The 24200-nt window shown below is 46.2% G+C and overlaps 1 protein-coding gene and 1 pseudogene across 2 annotated transcripts in view; one reads left to right on the top strand and one right to left on the bottom strand.

Annotated features, from left to right (window-relative positions):
- Positions 1 to 24200, bottom strand: part of WDR27 (WD repeat domain 27) — a 74225-nt gene that overhangs the window by 37778 nt on the left and 12247 nt on the right. The window contains 13 exon segments of the mRNA XM_082406062.1: positions 701 to 779; positions 878 to 956; positions 1587 to 1684; positions 1855 to 2091; positions 2732 to 2805; positions 6257 to 6453; positions 8079 to 8161; positions 8584 to 8727; positions 9630 to 9821; positions 10842 to 10978; positions 19333 to 19528; positions 19747 to 19920; positions 21031 to 21307. Coding sequence (XP_082262188.1) covers positions 701 to 779; positions 878 to 956; positions 1587 to 1684; positions 1855 to 2091; positions 2732 to 2805; positions 6257 to 6453; positions 8079 to 8161; positions 8584 to 8727; positions 9630 to 9821; positions 10842 to 10978; positions 19333 to 19528; positions 19747 to 19920; positions 21031 to 21197 — 1857 coding nt within the window. The 5' untranslated portion in view covers positions 21198 to 21307.
- LOC309635050 (elongation factor 1-gamma pseudogene) lies at positions 971 to 2420 on the top strand (annotated as a pseudogene). Its single transcript has one exon. The product of its transcript is annotated as an elongation factor 1-gamma pseudogene (transcript).

The raw sequence follows: 24200 nt of genomic DNA, 5'->3' as shown, positions 1-24200 counted from the left end.
AGGAGTTTACAGAGCAGATAACAAGCGAAACCATGCCAGCCAGTGGTTGGGCCGGAGAAGAGGAGTGAGGCAGGAAAGGGCTATGGGGGAGCCCGTGCGGGTGAGGGGAAGGGAGGATGTAAACTTTTGTAACGAGCAGCCGGGACGACGGCCTGGCCCCCTGCCGAGCACGGCCCGTGAGCCTCAGGGAAGCACGCCAGGAGCGCAGGGCCCTGAGCAGGGCAGGCCGGGGCCGGGCCGGCCACAGCGGGCCAGGAGGGGAGCACAGGAGAGGGGAGGTCTTCGGGGACGGGTGGGGCCTCCCAAAGGCCCCGACTTGTGTTCCGAGGGGGAGGCCCCCTGGGGCTTCCCAGTAAGAAGGCTGTCTGGTCGCTGTGTTAAGAACAGATAAAGGGGCAAGATTTGGGGTGGGAGGAGAGCGGCGGCGTGTCTGCATTTCATACGGAAAAGCCAAATCTGCCTCTGCGAAACGTAGGGGTCCTGCAGAACCAGGGGACTTCAAGGCTCTGTTGCACCTGAATTCCTGTTCCCTATTTCCTCGCCTCTGGGGCCCACCCAGCCCAGCTCAAACAGAGCTGCGAGTTTCGAACGCACTGCATTTTAATGCTGGGGGGGTCAGGGCAGGGCTGGGCTCCCAGGGCAGTGCAGCCAGACCTCGGTCGCCAGCCTTCCCCTCACCCCCCTAGACTGTCACTCTCACCATCATCAGTCCAGCACCACAGGCTGACTTGAGGCCGCGTACACAGTAAGCACTCAGTAAGTGCTTGCTGCTGCCACTTCTGCGATGGCAGCAGGCTGGGATCCACGGGTCCGCCTCTGTCCACACCCGCACCCGCACCCCGAGGCCCCTGGTCTGTCTCCGGGCCGGTCCACTCACCGCGGGGCAGCCGTGGAGCCCGATGACCGGACTTTACTGTGGAGAACCAGCGGGTGGTCCTTTACGACGATCCGAGCAGCTGCATAAAAACGCGTTTAAAGAAGGAGCAGCCCTTTCTCTGCGGAATCACCATGGCGGCTGGGACCCTGTACACATATCCTGAAAACTGGAGGGCCTTCAAGGCCCTCATTGCCGCTCAGTACAGCGGGGCTCAGGTCCGCGTGCTCTCCGCACCACCCCACTTCCATTTTGGCCAAACCAACCGCACCCCCGAATTTCTCCGTAAATTTCCTGCTGGCAAGGTTCCAGCCTTTGAGGGTGACGATGGGTTCTGTGTGTTCGAGAGCAATGCCATTGCCTACTATGTGAGCAACGAGGAGCTGCGGGGAAGTACTCCTGAAGCAGCAGCCCAGATGGTGCAGTGGGTGAGCTTTGCTGATAGCGACATAGTTCCCCCAGCCAGTACCTGGGTGTTCCCCACCTTGGGCATCATGCACCACAACAAGCAGGCCACAGAGAATGCAAAGGAGGAGGTGAGGAGAATTCTGGGGCTGCTGGATGCTCACTTGAAGACCAGGACTTTTCTGGTGGGCGAACGTGTGACGCTGGCTGACATCACAGTTGTCTGCACCCTGTTGTGGCTTTATAAACAGGTTCTGGAGCCTTCTTTCCGCCAGGCCTTCACTAATACAAACCGCTGGTTCCTCACCTGCATTAACCAGCCCCAGTTCCGGGCGGTCTTGGGGGAGGTGAAACTCTGTGAGAAAATGGCCCAATTTGATGCTAAAAAGTTTGCAGAGAGCCAGCCTAAAAACGACACCCCACGGAAAGAGAAAGCTTCTCGAGAAGAGAAGCAGAAGCCCCAGGCCGAGCGGAAAGAGGAGAAGAAGGCAGCTGCCCCTGCTCCTGAGGAGGAGCTGGACGAATGTGAGCAGGCGCTGGCTGCGGAGCCGAAGGCCAAGGACCCCTTTGCTCACCTGCCCAAGAGTACCTTTGTGTTGGATGAATTTAAGCGCAAGTACTCCAACGAGGACACACTCTCCGTGGCGCTGCCGTACTTTTGGGAGCACTTTGATAAAGATGGCTGGTCCCTGTGGTACTCTGACTGCCGCTTCCCTGAAGAGCTCACCCAGACCTTCATGAGCTGCAACCTCATCACCGGAATGTTCCAGCGATTGGACAAACTGAGGAAGAATGCCTTTGCCAGTGTCATTCTGTTTGGAACCAACAATAGCAGCTCCATTTCTGGAGTCTGGGTCTTCCGAGGCCAGGAGCTTGCCTTTCCGCTGAGTCCAGACTGGCAGGTGGACTATGAGTCATACACGTGGCGGAAACTGGATCCCAGCAGCGAGGAGACCCAGACGCTGGTTCGAGAATACTTTTCCTGGGATGGGGCCTTCCAGCATGTGGGCAAAGCCTTCAATCAGGGCAAGATCTTCAAGTGAACGTCTCTTGCCATCACCTAGCTGCCTGCACCTGCCCTTCAGGGAGAATGGGGGTCATTAAAGGAAACTGAACATTGAAAAAAAAAAAAAAAAAAAAAAAAAAAGGAGCAAATCTTTAACACCGCCATTTCATTAGGGACAAGAACACAGTTCCTTAAAAACAGCCAATTTCACACAAGTGGAATGAGTTTACAACCTATGGATTGGAGAGGTTTCACACCTGATGCCAAACCAACAATACCAGCAAAAAGGGTAAATCAAGGCCACTAAAAGCACAAAAAAAACAACAAAAACGTGTTTCTCCTTCCTTAAATGATACTGGATTGCAGCATGTTTACTACTGTGTATTTCAAATACTCAAGGACTAAAATGTCAGCCCTCCTCACAGTGCTGGCCAGAGGGGTGTCACCTGGAAGAGGCGGCCCACGTGGGGATGCAATAGGCCACAGGGAACGCGGTCTGCGGAGTTCTGTCCACGGGACCCTAGAAACCAGCAGCGTGGAGCGTGTCACTCTGTGGACCAGTGACAGGCACAAACAGGGAGGCGATTCTCTTAAACCAACTCAGATTTCTCTTTCGTGCTTTTGTTTATCACGACAGAATGACAAGAAAGACAAGCCCCTAAGACATAATTGTATCAGTGCCTTTTAACGGCAAGGAAACTTCTTACCCTGTTTCTAACATACTGTAAGTTTCCCACAGCCCTGCTGATTGATCAGAACTGGTACCTCATGAACTCACCACAGATACTGACAAATCTCAAAGATGCTTCCAGACAAAATAAAATTCTGCCAGAATTATTTATTTCTACATACACTTAATACTTGGTATTCAATATGAATATTCTGTACAATATTATAAAATAGCTTTAGAAAATGGATAATTACATAACGTTGAGTAATTCTAAAAATAGTTCTCTTTTTCTTAAAAAACAAAGAAATTCAGTTCTGTTTCAAACCTGATACACAGAGACACATTCCCATCAAAAATCCAGTGAACCCACTGGGTGTGGAGGCACCTAGTAGGGAGCTGGGACCCCAGAGGCCCTTGGGAGGGACTGGAAATAAAGATGCACCCAGAGGGGACCAGGAAACCTCTCTCCAGCTCAGCATCCAGTGAGGGGGATAAACCTCTTCCGAGAAAAATAAGGCCAACAGGAAAATAATTTCAGGATAAGACAATAAAGTTAGAGACACATTAGTGTACTTGATTATGAGAAAGTCTTAAAACTATTAGAATAAAGTTCATAAATATATAACTGCATATTGTTTTAACAAATGCTTGAAGCATTAAAATATATGATGTTCTTCATCACATATAATTTTTTCACTATTTCTATTCAGATTTTGTAGGTAGAGGGATGCAAATTTTGAGATTATAGCATGACATAAATCAGTAATCTTCTTTAATTTTTCATATGAATAGTTTCTAAACAACACATAAAACTGTCATAAAAAGTCAATGCTTTAAAATTTCACCACTCCCTGGATAGAGAAATTATAACCTCTGTAATAAATCTTACTGTTTACACAATTGTTCTTAGTATGGTTGTGCTCTAAACTCTAAGCATCATTTAGTTGCGAAGCGCAGCACAGCAAGCACAGTCATCTGGAGTAAGGTGACACACGCCAGTAGGGACTTCCCTGGGGGTCCAGTGGTGAGGACTCAGCGCTTTCACTGCCGGGACCCGGGTTCAGTCCCTGGTTAGTGAACTAAGATCCCACAAGTCTCACCACACAGCCAACAAAAAAAAAAAACCCAGACAAAACTATAATTCAAGAAGATACATGCACCCCTATGTTCACAGCAACACTATCCACAATAGCCAAGACATGGAAGTAACCTAAATGTCCATCGACAGACGAATGGATGAAGAAGGTGTGGTATATGTACACAATGGAATACTACTCAGCCATAAAAAAGAATGAAATGATGCCATCTGCAGCAACATGGATGCAACTAGAGATTATCATACTAAGTGAAATAAGTCAGACAGAGAAAGACAAATACCATATGATATCACTTATATTTGGAATCTAAAAAAATGACACAAATGAACTTATATACAAAACAGAAATAGACTCACAGACATAGAGAACAGACTTGTGGTTGCCAAGAGGGAGGGGGGAGAGGGATGGAGTTGGAGTTTGGGGTTGGTAGATAAAAACTATTACATTTAGAATGGATAAACAACAAGGTCCTACTGTATACCACAGGTAACTACATCCAATCTCCTGGGATAAACCATAATGGAAAAGAATATTAAAAAAAGAATGTATATATGCGCATAACTGAGTCACTCTGCTGTACAGCAGAGATAGGCACAACATTGTAAATCAACTAGACTTCAATAAAAAAATAAGTAAATAAATAATAAAATAAAATAAAAATTCTTAAATTCCATTTTAAGGGGTGATCTAAGTAAAACATATCAAAGAACAAAAGCTAAAGAAACAAATGAATTCAGTAAAAAAAAAAAAAAAAAAAAAAGCAAATCACGTCTCATTTCATACCAACTTTCCATATACAGGTACGCTATCAGATTACACTTGGGAACAAGGTCATCAGCGTGGCTGACAAAACAAGCTAACCTTCTTAGGCGTAAAAGACAGACAGCATCACATTTAACAGAGTTCACCCTGCAGGTAATTTTCTCCGAGTGAAAACATGTTTAGAATTTTGGAATATTGTCTGAACAACCTAGTATTATTCTAACTATTAGCAATTTTACTTAATATTTGTTAGTCACAAGTTTTCCCAAAGAATTTTAAAAGAAATCTATACATAACATAAAATTATTTTTGGTATTATATAAGAAAATGATTCAAGAAGACTTTTTATGTTGCCCAACAATATGAAGTTACTTAATGCCAATGAACTGTACACTTAAATATGGTTAAAATGCTAAATTTTATGCTATTTGTATTTTACCACAATAAAAAATACACACAAGAAACAAGCAAAGAGCTGCACACTACCATATATAAAGTAGATATACAACAACAATTTACTGTATAGCACAGGAAACTATATTCAACATCTTGTAATAAACTATAATGGAAAATAATTTTTAAAAAATATAGATGTATACATACATATATATAACTGAATCACTTTGCTGTACAACTGAAACTAACACAATATTATAAAAATCAACTATACTTCAGTTTTGGAGGTGGTGGTGCTGTGATGAATTGGAAGATTGGGATTGACATATATACACTAATATGTATAAAACAGATAACTAATAAGAACCTGCTGTATAAAAAAATAAAATAAAATGAAAAAAACTATACTTCAATTTTAAAAAATGAAAAAAAGAAACAAGAAATAAACGAACAGAAAATGTTTTTTAAAAGAATATGAAAAACAGACTTTTAACCATATCAATAAAGTATAAGATCATATTACATACCTAGTAAAGACTTTCTAACGACCACATAGGAATTTAAAATTCTCTGTGGGAGCTGCTATTTAGAGTGGAGTGACTCCCATTTCCCTTGCAATACCTGCATTAGGTGTTCAGACTGACCCTCCCACAGAAGAAAAATAAAATTGTACATAAAAATTTTTTAATCTTCTTAAAAAGGAGCAATGATGATAAGGGAGCGTGAGCTGAAGTGCAGGCATGGACGGGGCACTGAGCGGCCCCCCCCCAGGACACCCCCACAGGGCACCTCCACTCTCACACTCACCCCTGCAGGAGACCAGGCTCCAGCCCCGGGGGAGCTCGGCTCAACCCACCTCTCTCAGGCTTCCACGTCCTTGAACCCATCACACCCGCACTAGGGCCTCTGTCAAGTCCTGGGGGGAGAGCCCGCACGGCCAGCCAGCATGGCTCGTGACAACACGTCCACCCCTGCCCCGGACTGTGGGCTCCAAGGGTCGGCGGGGATCTGTCCGTCCCACTGCTTCAACAGCATCCTGAGCTCTAGCACGGTGCCCAGCACGTGGAACAGCCCTCGACAACCTGCTGAGTAAATGGGTCTGTGCACCATGTGATGTGATATTCCACACATGACGCGATGTGACATAATGTGACGTGATATTTGATGGGTGTGGCGTCGTGGGACACGGCATGACAACGCACCTCGAGACGTGACGTGATGAGAGCCTTCGCTGAGACTATGGCTGAGAGGCAAAAACGGGGAAACGTGTGAGGTGCACAGTAAAGAAGACAAATTTGTAGGACCTACTGATCAGCCAGATGCAGGTGATAAGGAAGGAAAGGGGGGCAGGGACGACCGTCCTAGCTTTCCCGCGAGATGGACCACAGGCCGTCACCGAGCCAGGAGAGGGGCAGACGAGGAGGCTCAGGGGAGAAGGGGGCGTGGGGACACCAGTGACGGGAACTGAGACGCGGCTGAGGGCGAACACACAGCTCCGGCTGCAGCTCAGGAAGGATGTCTGTCCTGAAGGCGAGGATCTGGGGCTGCTGGCATGGCCCACGCGGCAGCAAGACCTCCCCGAGGAGAAGCCTGGGAGGGGAGTGGGGAGGGCCCGTGTCCGGAGCTGCAGGGACCAGAAGTGGGCACCAGAGAGGCCGGGAGAGATGGAGACAGAGAGAGAGAGAGAGAGACAGAGAGACGAGAGACTCGGGGGAGGGAGGGAGTGATCTGGCGCTTCACTCGTCTTTAACCAGATCGATACGAGACTTAACAAGACTGATTACTGATGGCGACTTTGGTTTGGTTACTGAAGGGAATAAAAGAAAACATTATCAATGATTCTTACAATGGAAGTAAGTGGAATATAATGAAATCTACCATCTTAAAATAGAAGTTAATTGTAAAATTATTTCTTGCGTAAAAAGCAACATGTAGATTTGTTTGGATCCTGCTCAGAATAAAACAATGAGAAAACATTTTTGAGACAGGAATAATTTAGCATGGCCTGGCTAATACAAGACACCAAAGAATCCCTGTTGGTGTTGATATGCTGGCACCGTAGCTGGGTAAGGAAACGTCAGTGTGCTTTAGAAATGTACATGCAGGGACCTCCCTGGTGGCACAGTGGTTAAGAATCCGCCTGCCAATGCAGGGGACACGGGTTTGAGCCCTGGTCCAGGAAGATCCCACATGCCGCGGAGCAGCTAAGCCCGTGCGCCACAACTACTGAGCCTGTGTTCTAGAGTCCGTGAGCCACAACTACTGAGCCCGCGTGCCGCAACTAATGAAGCCCATGAATCTAGGGCCCATGCTCCACAACAAGAGAAGCCACCGCCATGAGGAGCCCGTGCACCGCAACAAAGAGTAGCCCCTGCTCGCCACAACTAGAGAAAAGCCTGCGCACAGCAATGAAGACCCAATGCAGCCAAAAATAAATACGTAATTAAATAATTTTAAAAATTAAAAAAAAAAAGAAATGCACATGCAGGATGCAGAAGTAAAGTAGCATCATGTCTGAGATTTGCTTTAAAATGTGAAACTCTTCAGCAAAGGGAAACAAGAACAAACTTTTCTCAGGATAAGTCTACAATGTGCCGGCCACCAAACAACCACCACCAGTATTTTTCATGTTTTGAATTCCTATGAATTATACCCAACTCAGGAGAAGAAATGTCGGCACATTCCCCACCACAAACACCGTGTGAAAACACGCGAGAGGCACAGAAAGGAAGGAGTGAAGGAAGAAGAAAACGCTGAATTTGCACTTCGACGAACATGAATTCACAAAACGACAGAGCGAAGCTAAACAAAGGTAACTCAGACAAGGAACCTCTCTGCATTTTGTATTTCAGACTACATTATACTAACCAGATTGTTTCTGAGTAGCCGGCTTAGTACTTTTTTCCTTAACAAGTCCGAAATACAGCGGAAGAGTCGATAAGACACAGGAGCTAAAATAAAAACACAAAACTGGTCTATGAGAGCAAACTTATATGACGGAGCTATTTCAAGGAGACATGCATCTTAAAGGCAGTTTCGGACAATTAATTCATGCAGATACGGATGTGCAGCATTTGGAAGTGAGGAAAACCATCAAGCTTATTCTTATCCTGCTAAAAAATGACTTTATATTTTTAATAAAAGTGCTGTTGTAAAGTCTACCTTCTATCCTGAAATAATGTTTCACATGAAAATAAACCACAAGCCATTTAGTTTTAAACAAGATAGGAGCCATGGTGTGAGCAATAATTTCTTTATTGCTGGTATAGCTGGGAGTTTACTAAACTTTACTTCTATTTCTTAAGATAAAAAGGAATCTAAATTCTCCCGAGTGATAAACCCACACGTACACATCCTTCCTGAAAGACTGTACCTGGGCAGCACTGACGGATCCCTTCCCAGGCCGGGGCGCTGCTGAGACCTCACCGGGGCGGCGGGGTCGACCTCCACCAGGGCGATATTATTTTCGAACACGGATGTGAGCAAGCAGGAGGCCCGCACGGACCGGTTGTGCGAGAATTAATTATGAACTCGAGCTGTGGACACAGCTTCAGTCGTGCTGATGGTTACACTGCTTGCAGCCCCGTGTGATCCCCTGCACCCTCACACCCACAATCTCAGTACGCAGCCACTACAGCGCCACTGGAAGGAAAGAAGGATAAACCACGGTACAGGCAGGTGCGCTGTGCATCTACGCGCGGTGAATGGTCTACGACTGACCTCACGGCCACTGGTGTTGCTCATCACGGCACACGATCCAGCAACTTGAATGCTGAGGCTCCCGAAATCGTAATTTCCAGCAAAGAGGAACAAACAAGCAATATGTCAGGGGTGCTCCCTGCCGTCTCCCTGAGCGCCTGCTGCACACAGGCTGGGCCGGGGGCTGGGACCTTAGGACACCAGGACGTTAGGAGGGAGCAGACAGGCCCTGCCACTGGGGCACGCAGCTCAAGGCCCGGCCCGTGGAGAGCTGACCCGGCCCAAGCCCGCAGACTGAACACGTAACATGGCTGTGGAAGTGCTGGGAAGGGCAGCGTCCCTGTGAGAACACAGAGCCGGGTCTAGGGGACATCCAGTTGGATCTTAAAGGACAGACCAGCGGGATGGGGGGCAGGCGTGGGCACTGAGGCCAGTGGAGGCTTGGAGAGTTCAGGGACCATCACGTGAGCGGACAGATGACAAGGGAGGGGTGACGTCCCACGAGGAGGTGAGCTGTGGCCTGGGCCCCACCCCAGGGCGGCCGGGATCCCGCAGAGCGCAGGGCGCAGGCAGCCGGCTCAGAAGTGGCCTCGGCTGTAGGGCCCACGGGGGGCCGGGGGGGCGGGCAGGAGTCGGTCATCCCCGCAGCTCAGCGGACACCAGGAGGGGCGAGGAGACGTCGCTCGGCCTGACAGGCATGAGGGTGACCAGGCGCCACACCAAGGCTGCGGCGCGAACACGGGCAGAGCCGACTTCAGGGCCCCTGACGCGGCCTGGCCGAGCCCCAGGAGCGCGGCCGCGGTGGGGGCTGAGATGCACACGGGACACAGGACGAGGAGGGAGGGCGCTGGGCTGCCAGCGGGACTGGGGACGCCAGGAGAGGCCCGGGCGGCGCGGTGGTGACCCGCCAGCCTGGTGAGAGCAGCTGGCGCTGGGGGTCGGCGCATCTCGTCCTCACCTCTGACCTCCGCACGCGGCAGACAAAGCAAACTTCTAAAGTTACACGAAATTCACACCGAAGATTCTCTGAACACAGATCTCACCCTTGCCACGTACAATGGCCTCCAGTTCAGAGTGTGTCAAGTTAGATATGAACAAACCCGCTGAGATTCCAGTCAACAAGCAGCTGGCATTCTCAGAAGAAAGACTAATTTTAAAGGAAAAGAGAAGAAAGTGTCCTGATCTTCTTCCTCAGCTCCAGGGCACCGAGAATTGCGCTGGATCCACGTGAGAGGAACAGGTGACGCACAACCTGGGGGACCTGAGGGTCCCTCTGCCTGTGTCCCAGGAGGCCAGTCCGATCACTTATAACCTCTCAGCACATCCCAGGGGCCGGGTTTCCTAGACACCCACTGTCCAGGGAAGACAGGGAGCTCAAAGGGCCACAAGCTGGGCCCAACTCAACTCTGGATGGAGGTTCTTCTCCCCTCTGATGTCACAGGAGGTCAGCACATCAGCCCCCGCAAGACCCCGCACAGGTGGGCTTCCCAGCGGGCGGGCTCCCCGCCTGTGTGACAGCTGCACAGAAGACCCTGCCGGGCGGTGCTGACAGGCTGGAAACCGAGCGACAGCAGCGTGCACACCACAGGCCGGAAACCGAGCGACAGCAGCGTGCACACCACAGGCCGGAAACCGAGCGACAGCAGCGTGCACACCACAGGCCGGAAACCGAGCGACAGCAGCGTGCACACCACAGGCCGGAAACCGAGCGACAGAAGCGTGCACACCACAGGCGGGAAACCGAGCGACAGCAGCGTGCACACCACAGGCGGGAAACCGAGCGACAGCAGCGTGCACACCACAGGCTGGAAACCGAGCGACAGCAGCGTGCACACCAAGGCAAAAATGATCCCAAACCCTCTTGCGTTTATTTAAGAACGAGTCATTCCCTTTGTGCATTTTTTAAACGTGTTTAAAATTTTCCTTTACCTTGAAGCATTCTGTCTGCATTCATCCAGGTTCCACATTATGACATAATCTTGTGATGCAGAACAGATGAGAAGCGGACTCACTTTATTTCCAAATGCCACAGCGGTGATTGGCTGATGGTGTCCTCTTAGGATTAGCAGCTGAAGAAATTAACAAAAAACAGAAAAAGCATAGATTATAGAAAACATTTAAAAAATAGAAGAACATAATATAACCTCAATCCTAAGAAATTAAATGCATTGAGTTTTTCAAACATATTTATTTCATACATTCATTTCAACTTCATCTATTAAAATTGCTGTTCATGCACTGTTAAATTACTCTCTCATGTAAACCATTTCACTGTTTTTCAGGATCACAAATGGCACACAAATGATTACGTCCTCCCTCTGTTTCTTCTCTATTTATTAATTAAACAATGCATATTGCATCCCCACTCCATGCCAGAAGAGTAACAGCTAAATATTGAAGGATAAGGAAAATAACAAGGATTTGACAAGAGGAGGAGAGCATTTGGGTCGCTGGGGAAGTAAAGCATGTTCAAGAAACTGCTGGTCCGAGTAAACTAAGAAGACGAAGCGAGAGGAAGTTTGGGTCAGGGTGCAAATGCCCTGACAACTACATACGCAGCCTGGATGCAGCTCTGGGGAGTTAGAGGCCAGCAGTGTACAAGCAGAGGGATGCAATGACCAGATTTGTTTTTCAGGAACATAAATATCTGCAAGTATAGAAGAGAGACCAGAGTGCGGGATACAGTGGAAACCAAAATATTCCAAAGGAGACACAGCATAGGCTTGAGCTAAGGAGGCAGAGGTGGAAATGGGAGGGGATGACCGATGGACCAAAGGGATGGAAGAAAGGACAACAGCCAAGACAGTCAGCTTCACAGGCTGAAATCTTGGGTGAATAATGGCGTAAGAAAGAGAGGAAACACAAGGGAGGCTGGGGTGGATTCTGCATGGACGTGGGGCGCTTGGCCCAAGGCAAGCTGAGGTGCTCTCAAGCCAACCTCAGTGGACAGCAGGCAGTCTGCTGCGAAGGCTCTGCTCCAATCGCGAGGCCTGGGGGAGCCCCACCTCCGGCCACAGCCGGCTCATCTGCACCACCCTCCCGACGAGAAGGACAAGAAAGGCCAGGCAAATTTTGCAAAAAAAATATTTTTAAGACATCAGAGAGTAACGAAGGCAATGCAGAATTAAGATCAGAGAAGAAGAAAAGTGAGGGGAAGGATCCGAGCTACAAAAGGCAGCTCCTGACAACTCCAGTGGAGCATGTGAGAAGTGAGATATTTACTGGGCTGGAGGCACAAAACGGTGTAAATAGATGCATTGTGTCAGGGCATAAACCGAAGGATCTTACTGGGAGAAGAGCAAAGAATTCCGTCCCGTTACTAAGTACTTCTGAGAACAGACTCAATAGCCTTAAGGTGGAGACTCTATATGCTGTTTTCTTTAAAACACTACAGGTGGGGACTTCCCTGGCGGTCCCGTGGTTAAGACTTCGCCTTCCAGTGAGGGGGTGCGGGGTCGATCCCCGGTCATGGAGCTAAGATCCCACAGGCCTCATGGCCAAAAACCCAAAACATAAAACAACAGAAGCAATACTGTAACAAATTCGATAAGGACTTTAAAAAAAAAATACAGGATACTCAGTTAAAACTGAATTTCAGATAACAACAAATAATTTTAAAAAACAAAACAAAACACTACGAGTGGATTTTAATAAATTTCTGCTTTAAAAAAAGAATACAGCCTACTCAGGTCGGAGGGAGGGGTATGTTGCCAAACTTTCTAGGCTTAGAGCAGGAACCCAAAGGACCAGACCAAGGAGGGAAGATGAACTGGAAACACAAGAGCCCTCACAGGCACTGGGCCCACTTTTTTTTTTTTTTTTAAAAGTTGAACATAATTTCTTTTTTTTTTTTAATTAATTAATTAATTTATTTATTTTTGGCTGTGTTGGGTCTTCGTTGCTGTGCGTGGGCTTTCTCTAGTTGCGGTGAGTGGGGGCTACTCTTTATTGCAGTGCGCGGGCTTCTCACTGCGGTGGCTTCTCTTGTTGCAGAGCACGGGCTCTAGGCACGCAGGCTTCAGTAGTTGTGGCACGTGGGCTCAGTAGTTGTGGCTTGCGGGCTCTAGAGCTCAGGCTCAGTAGTTGTGGTGCACAGGCTTAGTTGCTCTGTGGCATGTGGGATCTTCCCGGGCCAGGGCTCGAACCCGTGTCCCTTGTATTGGCAGGCAGATTCTTAACCATTGCGCCACCAGGGAAGCCCTGGACCCACCTTTGAGTCCCCTCAATCCCTGACTGGATCAGGGTATCTGGGGTTGCTAGTGCCCACGGCTGGCCAACTACCAGAAGCAAACATAAATTCTTTCTGCAAGAAGCTAAGATACAGGGCTTCCCTGGTGGCACAGTGGTTGAGAGTCTGCCTGCCAATGCAGGGGACACGGGTTCGAGCCCTGGTCTGGGAGGATCCCACATGCCGCGGAGCGACTGGGCCCGTGAGCCACAACTACTGAGCCTGCGCGTCTGGAGCCTGTGCTCCGCAACAAGAGAGGCCGCGATAGTGAGAGGCCCGCGCACCGCGATGAAGAGTGGCCCCCACTTGCCGCAACTAGAGGAAGCCCTCGCGCAGAAACGAAGACCCAACGCAGCCATAAATAAATAAAGTTTTAAAAAAAAAAAAAAAAAGAAGCTAAGATACAGAGCCTCAAACTAGCTGTATTTTTTTTCATATATTATGTCCAGCAATCAATCAAAAACAATCAGGTACTCAAGGAGACAAGACCATTTGGTTAAAAAACAAGAGAAATAAGAAATGATGGAAAACACCCACAAGTCATTTAGACCTTGAAACCAAACCAGAACTGATCCAGGTGTCAAAACTACTAGATAAGGACATTTAAACAGTCATTATAACTTCATTTCATATGTTCAAAAGGTTAAACAGAGGCTTAGAATATATTTTAAAAAGACCCAATTCTAACTTCAAGAGATGAAAACTAGGGCTTCCCTGGTGGCGCAGTGGTTGAGAATCTGCCTGCCAATGCAGGGGACACGGGTTCGAGCCGTGGTCTGGGAGGATCCCACATGCTGCGGAGCAACTGGGCCCGTGAGCCACAACTACTGAGCCTGCACGTCTGGAGCCTGTGCTTCACAACAAGAGAGGCCGCGATGGTGAGGGGCCCGCACACCGCGATGAAGAGTGGCCCCCGCTTGCCGCAGCTGGAGAAAGCCCTTGCACAGAAACGAAGACCTAACACAGCCATAAATTAAAAAAAAAAAAAAGAGAGATGAAAACTAAAATGAAAGATGAAAAACACACTGAGTGGGATTAAAAGCAGGACGAGAAGCAGGTGATCTAAATGGGCCTCTACCTGTTAAAGAAAATGAATCAATAATTGATAACCTTCCGAAACAGAAAGCACCAGGCCAAGATGGGCTCACTGGTAAATTCTACTAAACATTTAAGAAAGAAATCAGACCAATTCTCCAAAACGTCTTTCAGAAAACAGAAGAAAAATAAGAGGAAACACTTCAGAAGAAACAGAGGGAATACCTCCTTACTCATTCTGTGAAGCCAGTATTACCTGAATACCAAAAGCGGACAAAGACATGACAAGAAAAGAAAATTACAGACCAGTATCTCTCATGAACAGAGATGCAAAAATCCTCAACAAAATATTTAAAATATTAGCAAATCAAACTAAACAATGTACAAAATGAATTAGAAACCACGACCAAATGGGATTTATTCCATGTATGCAAGGCTGGTTCAACATTCAAAAAGCAACTAATCCACCATACCAACAGGCTAAAGAAGAAAAATCACACAAAAACATCAATAAAGGTAGAAAAAGCATTTTAAAAATCCAACAACAATTCATGATTAAAAAAAAAAACTCTCAGTATACTAGTATCTCAGCATAATAAAGAATAGCTACAAAATATCAAAAGTTATCATATTTAAAGGTGAGAAACTTGAAGTTTTCCCACTAAGATCAGAAACAAGGCAAGGATGTCCCGCTCACCACTCCTTTCACCATCATACTGGACGTCTTAGCTGATGCACTAATACAAGAAAAGAAAAGGAATAGCATCTGAGAAGGAAGAAGTAAAACTGTCTTTGTTCACAGATGTTTCCATGATTGTCTATGTAGAAAATCCAAAAGAATGAACAAAAGACTCCTGAAACTAAGCAATTTATAGCAAGTTTGCAGGACACAAAGTTAATATATACAATTCTGTTGCTCTCCTATATACTAGCATTAAACAAGTGGACTTTGAAATTAAAAATACAATAACATTTACATTAGCAAAAATGTAATGTAATATGAAATAGGTACAAATCTAACAAAATATGCATAAGATCACCATGAGGAAAATTATAAAGCTCTGTTGAAAGAAATCAAAGAAGAACTAAATGAATGGAGAGATACTCCATGTTTGTGGATATGAAGACTCAACATTGTCAAGATGTCAGTTCTTCCCAACTTAATCTATAGATTCAATACAATCCGAATGAAATCAACAAACTTACTCTGAAGTTTACACGGAGAGGCAAAAGACCGAGAACAGCGACATAATACTGTAAAATAACACAGTTGGAGGACTGACCTACCTGAGCTCAAAGCTACTCCAAAGCTCCGCCAATCGAGACTGAGTGATGTTGGCAAAAGAAAAGACAAACAGATCACTGGGAGAGAGCAGAGAGCCAGAAAGAGTCAACCGACCTTTAACACAGGAACAAAGGCAATACAGTGGAGAACACTATACACTTCTAGAAGGTAACATAGGAGAAAATCTAGACAACTTGCGTTTGGCAATGACTTTTTAGATAAGACACCAAAGCCATGAGTCATGAAAGTAAGAATTAATAAGCTGGACTTCGTTAGCATTTAACATTTCTGCTCTGTGAAAGACACTATCAAGAGAATAAAACGACAAACCACAGACTGGGAGAAAATATTTGCAAAAGACATATATAATAAAGGACTGTTATGCAAAATATACAAAGACCTCTTAAGACACAACAAGAACATAAACAACCCAATTTAAAAATGGGCCAAAGACCTTAACAGACACCCCACTAAAGAAGATATACAGATAGCAAGTAAACATATGAAAAGTATATGTCATCAGGGAAAGTCAAATTAAAACAGCAGTAAGATACTACTATACACTTGTTAGAATGGCTAAAATCCAGAACACTCACAACACCAAATGCTGGCGAGGATGTGGAGCAACAGGGACTCTCATCCTTTGCTGGAGGGAATGCAGAGTGGTGTGGCCACCTTATTAGAGTTTCTTACAAAATGAAGCATACTCTCATCATACAACTCAGCAATCCTGCTCCTTGGTATTTACCAAAGGAGTTGAAAATTTATGTCCATACAAAAATTTGCACAAAAATTTATGTTTATAGCAGCTTTATTCATAATTGCCAAAACTTGAAAGCAACTAAGATGTCCTTTAGTAGGTGAATGAATAAATAAACTCTGGTCCATCCAGACAATAGAATATGATTCAGCGCTAAAAAGAAATGAGCTATCAAGTCATGGAAAGACACGGAGCAACCTTAAATACATATTACTAGAGAAAGAAGCCAATCTGTATGATTCCAACATACAACATTCTGGAACTCTGGAGACAGTAAAAGATCAGTGGTTGCCAGAAGATAGGGGGTAGGGAGGTATGAATAAGCAGAGCACAGAGGAATTTCAGGCAGAGAAAACACTCTGTATGGTACTAGAGTGGTGGGTACATATCATTATACACTTGTCCAAACCCACACAGTGTACAACACAGAGGGTGAACTCTAAGGCAAACTATGGACTTTGGGTGAAAGCAATGTCAATGTAGGTTCATCGACTGTAACAGATGTACCATCTGGAGGATGCCGAGCACGGGGGAAAATATGCACGTGTGGGTGCATATCACAGGTATATAGGGACTCTCTGTACTTTCCCCTCAATTTTGCTGTAAACCTAAAACTGCTCTTAAAAAATAATGGCCTCAAAATACAAAAAGCAAGTAAAAAGTAGAATCCAAAAAGAAATGTGTAGCCAAAATTCCAGAGTAAGAAATATTACCAGCGATAAAGGATGTCACTTCATAATGTTAATGGAGTCACTTCACCAAGAAGACATAAAGATACTGAACATTTACATGCTTAATAACAGAGCTTCAAAATACATGGAGCAAAACTGATAGAAGAGAAATAGACAAATTCACATTTAGAGTCATAGATTTCAATATGCCCCTCTCAATAACTGATAGAGCAGGTGGTCACAAATAGAAGACATGAAGAACGCTATCAACCAACTCGATCTAACTGATATTACTGAAACAAAAGACACACAAATAATCATAGCAACTTTCTTTATAATAGTTAAAAGTGAAAATAACTTAAACGTCCACCAGCAGGAGAATGGATAAACAAATTACAGTATATATCCATACAATGGAATACTACTCAATAATAAAAAAAGAACAAACTGTTGATACATGCAACAATGTAGATAAATCTCAACATAATTATTCTAAGTGAAAGAAGCCAGACAAAATGAGTAAACGCTGCGTGACTCCACTTACATAAAACTCTAGAAAATGCACACTAATATAAAGTTTATATTTAGAATACATAAAGAACCCCTTCAAATCAATAGGAAAAAGACAGATAATTCAGTAGAAAAATGGCAAGAGACTGAACACATATATCACAAAAGAGAATGTCCAAATGGCCAATAAATGTGCACAAAGGAGTTAAACCTCATTAATCATCAGGGAATTGCAAATCGTAATTAAGTACCACCACACCCACCAGAAGGGACAACATTAAAAGGACCAAGTGCAGGTGAGGATGTGGACCGGCTGGAAGTCTTGCCCACCACGTGAAGAAGAACAGGTTGGCACAACCACTTTGGAAATCTGAGCTTTAACTTTTAGACTAAATATATGCATTCCTTAAGACGCAGCAATTGTATATACATGTGCGGCAAAAGACATATGAAAGAATGTAGCAATCAAAATATGGAAACCAACCAAATCTCCAATAATAGTAGAATGGATAAAGTGTGGTCTAGCCATACAATGCAATACTGCACAACAATGAAAACAAGCAATGTGGATAAATCTCATAAGCATAATGGCAAACCAAAGAGACCAGCAAAAAAGAATGTGTAATGTGTGACACCATTTATACAAAGTTCAAACACGAGCAAAGGTATGTGCTAGAAGTGGGGCCAGAGCCACCTTTGGGGAGGAGAGAAGGGAGCACCAGCTGAGGCAGAACCTGGGCGGTGGCCACCCGGCTGCATCCACTTTGTTAGTATCACTACAATGTGCACTTAACACCTGGGACACATTTTTCTAAGTATTTTATGCTCGATAAAAAAACAAGAGAGATCAAGCCAGAGATCAGAATGTAGGGTCAACTCATCAATGCAAGTTGTGTTGAAGAAACACATAAAAACCTCTCTTGGGCTTCCTTGGTGGCGCAGTGGTTGAGAATCTGCCTGCCAATGCAGGGGACACGGGTTCGAGCCCTGGTCTGGGAAGATCCCACATGCCACGGAGCAACTAGGCCCGTGAGCCACAACTACTGAGCCTGCGCGTCTGGAGCCTGTGCTCCGCAACAAGAGAGGCCGCGATAGTGAGAGGCCCGTGCACCGCGACGAAGAGTGGCCCCCGCTTGCCGCAACTAGAGAAAGCCCTCGCACAGAAACGAAGACCCAACACAGCCAAAAATAAATAAATAAATAAATAAAGGAGTTCCTTAAAAAACAAAAACAAAAAAAACCTCTCTTAACTCAGTGGGAAAGAAATCAAAATACAGATTTCCCTTCAGCAATGATGAACAGCTTCCACTGTTAGTAAAGTGTTTGCCAGCATAACTGAAAGTTAAAGAAAAATTCAAAGCAAATACAGTTTTGGTTTGTATGTACTGTAATCACTATTCTCAAACTCCTGAAGCCCAAAATGAAGATAAAAACTATCCCAATACCAAAAATGTTGATAGACTTTGCTTTTTTATTTTTTACAATAAAACCTGTTTTTAAGAGTATTAAGATAATTATATTAGTCATGAAATAATCTTTAGAAAGAAAACTGATGTCTTTAAAATTCTATCAGTTTGAGGTTAAAGATTCTGCAATAAACACAATAAACTCCCTTAAATGTTGTATTAAAAATCTACAATTAAAATTAAAAGTTCAACTTGTCTTGTGTTAAGAAGAACCTCTTCTTGTTTATATTCTTAGTCAAGAAGAAATTTTAAATGATTTTAAATTATTTAAATTTATTTTTAAATAAAGTGATTCCAGTTTATTTCCTAAAAGTCAAAACTTAATATGCTTTGTTCTGTTAGCATTTTTCTCCCATAGCTGGTAACTGAATCCACAAAGGGCAAAATCACCCAAACAGCATCAGAGAAACAGAGCTTGATGGCAAGTCTCTGTGACTTAACAAAAAACACGTTTAACTTTTTAAATACCTGGTGAGGAGGTTGCTTGGTGTCCCGTACACAAAGCTCGTTTCCATCTAAGGGGAAAGCACAGGACTGCCCACTGCAGGCGAGCTGAACGTGGGATGCGGACTTCTTAGAATCCACCAGGTATTTTTCCACGACTCTATCACCTGCGTGGCCATCATTCATGGAGAAAATCTCTTGTGGTTCTTCCATCTTCAACCTGAAACACAAAGTACAGGTAAGAGGACTATGGGTATGGTATTTCATGCAGAGGACAGTCTGTTGTTTACTCATAATCACCAGTATGATCACACACACATGTCACACCTGGTGACTCGTCTTCCCTCCCCACCCCCAAGAAAAAGAAAATCACTCACACCCCGGAGGTTCCCTGTCATGCCTGCTCACTGCTCCCACGGGCTTTCAAGTTAAGCAGACCTCGGTTCCAGCGCCACGGCTCCCACTGAGCAGACGCTGCTTCGATGCGGAGCGCCTGCTCGCCCACTGGGAGCGGAGGGAACGCCACCCTCGCAGAGGCCTCGTGAGGACCAAACGACGCTCCAGCACCGGCACCGAGAAGTGCTTTCGGCGAGCCACGACCAAAATCGAAGGCTGTTACCAACGATTAAGATGCAAAGTTATGTTCTACACTGATGAACAAAGTCCGTGGTCAACTACAACACAAATCCACACCCGTTGCGCATCTGGGACTCGTTCAACTAGTTCACAACATTCTAGGTCGTTAAAGTTGGTTATCTCAGCGTATACAACCACTGGTTCACTGGCTGTGTCTCATAAAGCATCAATCAGTGACACACGGACAGACATGGAAACAGTCTCAGACCTGCCCCACTTCACAGTCAGTAACTTCGTAATGGCGAGCAGGTTATACACACGCGGCAGTAGCCCTGGGTCACCCCTGATTCCGCGCCGCCTCACGGGCCCCAGACACACCTGAGGCCTCAGCTACAAAGGCGTGAGCGAAGCGCCTAGCCATCCGGTCACCAAGCTGGCTGTTCAGATTCAAAGAACCCAGCCATGTGGTCGCCGCGCTGGCTGTGTGGGCTCGGCCTGGGCAGGCCTCACGGGGAAGTGGTAGTTAGGACAGGAGACGACTCTGGACAGCGACCCGCGGAGAGGGGGCGGGGCTCAGAAGCGGGGGGAGCTGATGCTCCGAGGGGAGAGCCTGGGATGCTCGCCGCCCGACAGACCGCAGAGCTGGGCTCATCCTTATGCTCAGGTGACCCTGGGGAGCTACTGACGGCTGCTGAACAAAGAACTGAGACAATCGGGGCTGCCCGTCCGGAAACGCACACGTCCATCTGGCCGCAGCCCCGGGGGTCAGAGTCGAGAGGGGCTGGGTGGGGAGGATGGGGGAAAGCCAAGCCCAGGCCGGGGGTCTGGCCCAGAGAGCCTGCTCAGTGGCTCTGCAGGACAACGGAAGGCCAGCCAGCACCTCAGTTCCCACCCTCTCCTTCCCTTGCAGACCCTTCCTGTGCCCACATTTCTCTTAACTGCACAACCGTTTTCCTAGTTTCCAAGTTTCCAGGCACAAAGCTTGAGTGAATATTAATTCCTTCCTCTTTTTGCCCTCCTATCCAATCCATGTCCAGCCCTTTCTTTCTTCGTGGGGAATTTCAGATTTGTCCCTCAAACACCCAGCGAGTGAAGGGTCATGCCGATCCTAAAGGTATAATCTGCTGTGGACACCTGGTGGATTACCTGCCAAAATTGCAGTGATTCTCTGTCTCGGGGGCCAGAATCCCATTAGCACAGAGGCCAAGAACGCGGAAGCGGAGGGCAGGCGGGAGGCTGCCGTGGGCTGGGGAGCAGAGGACGCGCTGTGTAGAGAAGAGCAGGACTGGGGCTGGGCCGCCGGGTCCCAGCATGTGGTTCTACTCCTTCTGTCTTGGATTTGGTGGGGTTTCCCTTCGTCTAGGCTATTCTGTTATTTCCAACCAGAGAGCCCTAAATAATGGACTATCTGATTTCATTCCAACTGTGAAAAGAAACAGCACACAATCTGAGACAGCAGGAGCGCAGGACCGCAGCGGTGGGAAGTTCACCATCAGAGGGGACCGGCCGAGGGGCCTCAGGCTGGGGCTCCCAGGCAGCACCCACCCGCACGACGAGGCCACTTCATGGAGGGTGACCCCCCAGCATACACCTCCTGGGTCGATGGGTGGGGCTGTAATCACCTCCCAGCCTGCAGGTGCAGGGGTCGCGATTTAACAAGACAAAGCAGACAAACAAAACCATGCTACCTAAGAAACTCTGTTGGAAATAACCCCCGAGAAGGCAGGAAGCACTTCCAATAGGAGGTGGATAGAAGGCCTTATTTTAGCACCTGTAAGGCCAGACACCAGACCCAGTCAGGCCTTGTGTGCGCCCCGATCTCCCCAGGACACACATTCTCTGCAGTAATAAATCAGAGACTTTGAAAGACTTGAGAAGCCTGCGATGTTTGGAGAAAAACAAAAATAAAATGTGTTGAATATTTTAAACCACATTCTTCTCTAATTTACAAATTGGTTTTACTTACTTATTTTACATTTTCCAAGATACAGTAATGAGCTTCATATAAAAAATAGCTAAATGTTTCAAAGTTACCATGATTTCCTTTGCAAGTTTTATAATTTTAAAGTACCCAGTGCCTAGCACTGCCGGCACATGGAAGTGATGGGTGTACGTGTCCCCAGTGGATGAAAGGAAGTTACTGTGCCTCCTTCCACTGTGTTTTGAAAGCATAAACATTTCAAGAAACAGATGAAATAATATATCAAAAGTCACAATTGTTTCAAAATTTTTAAGAATCCACCCATCAAACTGTGATAAACTGTATGGTATTTGTCTTATTTCAACCGTCTTAATCTCTTCTGTAATTCCTATAGAATTTAGCACCATGATTTGCAAATAGTACTTTCATAGATATTAACATGTAGATTTGTGTTTATCAATAATACATTATACCATTTAATTCTTACGATAACCCTTTAAAATGGTTATATTTTTTCCCATTTTCCAGAGAACAAAATCAGAAAGATTAGAAAGTGATAAGACTCGTCAGTGGAATCGCCACACCTACACTTTGTGACTCGTGGTGGGTGGCACCTCCACCAGGTGCTTTTATGTAACCTCACAGCCCATCTGGTCCCAGAAAGCGTTGCCTCAGCAGAGAAGGAAACACACTGAGGGGAGGAGTGTGGGTCTGTGGTCTGCCACTCAGGGCCACCTCAGTGGCTTGGCATCTATGCCCACAGTGGCAGGTGACCATGCTCGGAGCTGCCACCTCCAAACCTACTCACCCTATTTATTCTGACTTGAGCCCCAAGAGGATTTGCCAACCCTCGGGACCAAATGCACGGTTTGGGCTGCTCTCTCCCAGGACATAGATGTGGTTTTCCTTTGCACTGAGTTGCAGCCCATCACAACTAATTCTAACCAACAGGCTGAGCAGAGCCCAGGACAGAACTCTGGACAGACAGCTGAGCTGGCATACAGTACGAAGGAATATCACCCTGAGTGTAAGAAACAGACCATTTTAATTTTCAGGGACTAGACAAACACTTGGAAAATAATAGCAAAAACCAATGAATTTCAGATAGATTGCAGGTTACCAAACACCATTAAAAAATAAAAAACAACTAAGGGTTCAAGATGGCGGAGTAGAAGGACGTGCGCTCACTCCCTCTTGCGAGAGCACCGGAATCACAACCAACTGCTGAACAACCATCGACAGGAAGACACTGCAACTCACTAAAAAAGACACCCCACATCCAAAGACAAAGGAGAAGCCACAATGAGACAGTAGGAGGGGCACAACCACAGTGAAATCAAACCCCATAACTGCTGGGTGGGTGATTCACAAACTGGAGAACACTTATACCACAGAAGTCCACCCGCTGGAGTGAAGGTTCTGAGCCCCACGTCAGGCTTCCCAACCTGGGGGTCTGGCAACGTGAGTAGGAATTCCTAGAAAATCAGACTTTGAAAGCTAGCGGGATTTGATTGTAGGACTTCGACAGGACTGGGGGAAACAGAGACTACACTCTTGGAGGGCACACACAAAGTAGTGTGCGCATCGGGACCCAGGGAAGGAGCACTGACCCCATAGGAGACTGAACCAGACCTACCTGCTAGTGTCGGAGGGTCTCCTGCAGAGGCGGGGGTGGCTCTGTCTCACCATGAGGACAAGGACACTGGCAGCAGAAGTTCTGGGAAGTACTCCTTGGCGTGAGCCCTCCCAGAGTCCGCCATTAGCCCCACCAAAGAGCCCAGGTAGGCTCCAGGGTTGGGTCACCTCAGGCCAAACAACCAACAGGGAGGGAACCCAGCCCCACCCATCAGCAAACAAGAAGATTAAAGTTTTACTGAGCTCTGCCCACCAGGGAAACACCCAGCTCTATGCACCACCAGTCCCTCCCATCAGGAAATTTGCACAAGCCTCTTAGATAGCCTCATCCACCAGAGAGCAGACAGGAGAAGCAAGAAGAACTACAATCCTGCAGCCTGTGGAACAAAAACCACATTCACAGAAAGAGAGACAAGATGAAAAGGCAGAGGGCTATGTACCAGATGAAGGAACAAGATAAAACCCCAGAAAAACAACTAAATGAAGTGGAGATAGGCAACCTCCCAGAAAAAGTATTCAGAATAATGATAGTGAAGATGATGCAGGACCTCAGAAAAAGAATGGAGGAAAAGATCGAGAAGATGCAAGAAATGTATAACAAACACCCAGAAGAATGAAAGAACAAATGGAGATGAACAATACAATTACTGAAATGAAAAATACTCTAGGAGTCAACAGCAGAATAACTGAGGCAGAAGAACAGATAAGTGACCTGGAAGACAGAATGGTGGAATTCTCTGCCGTGGAACAGAATAAAGAA

The sequence above is a fragment of the Balaenoptera borealis genome, assembly GCF_965194805.1.
Source record: "Balaenoptera borealis genome assembly, chromosome: 9".
Taxonomy (NCBI): domain Eukaryota; kingdom Metazoa; phylum Chordata; class Mammalia; order Artiodactyla; family Balaenopteridae; genus Balaenoptera; species Balaenoptera borealis.
Note: the sequence above shows the minus strand (reverse complement) of the source record. Positions and strands in the feature narration are given on the sequence as shown.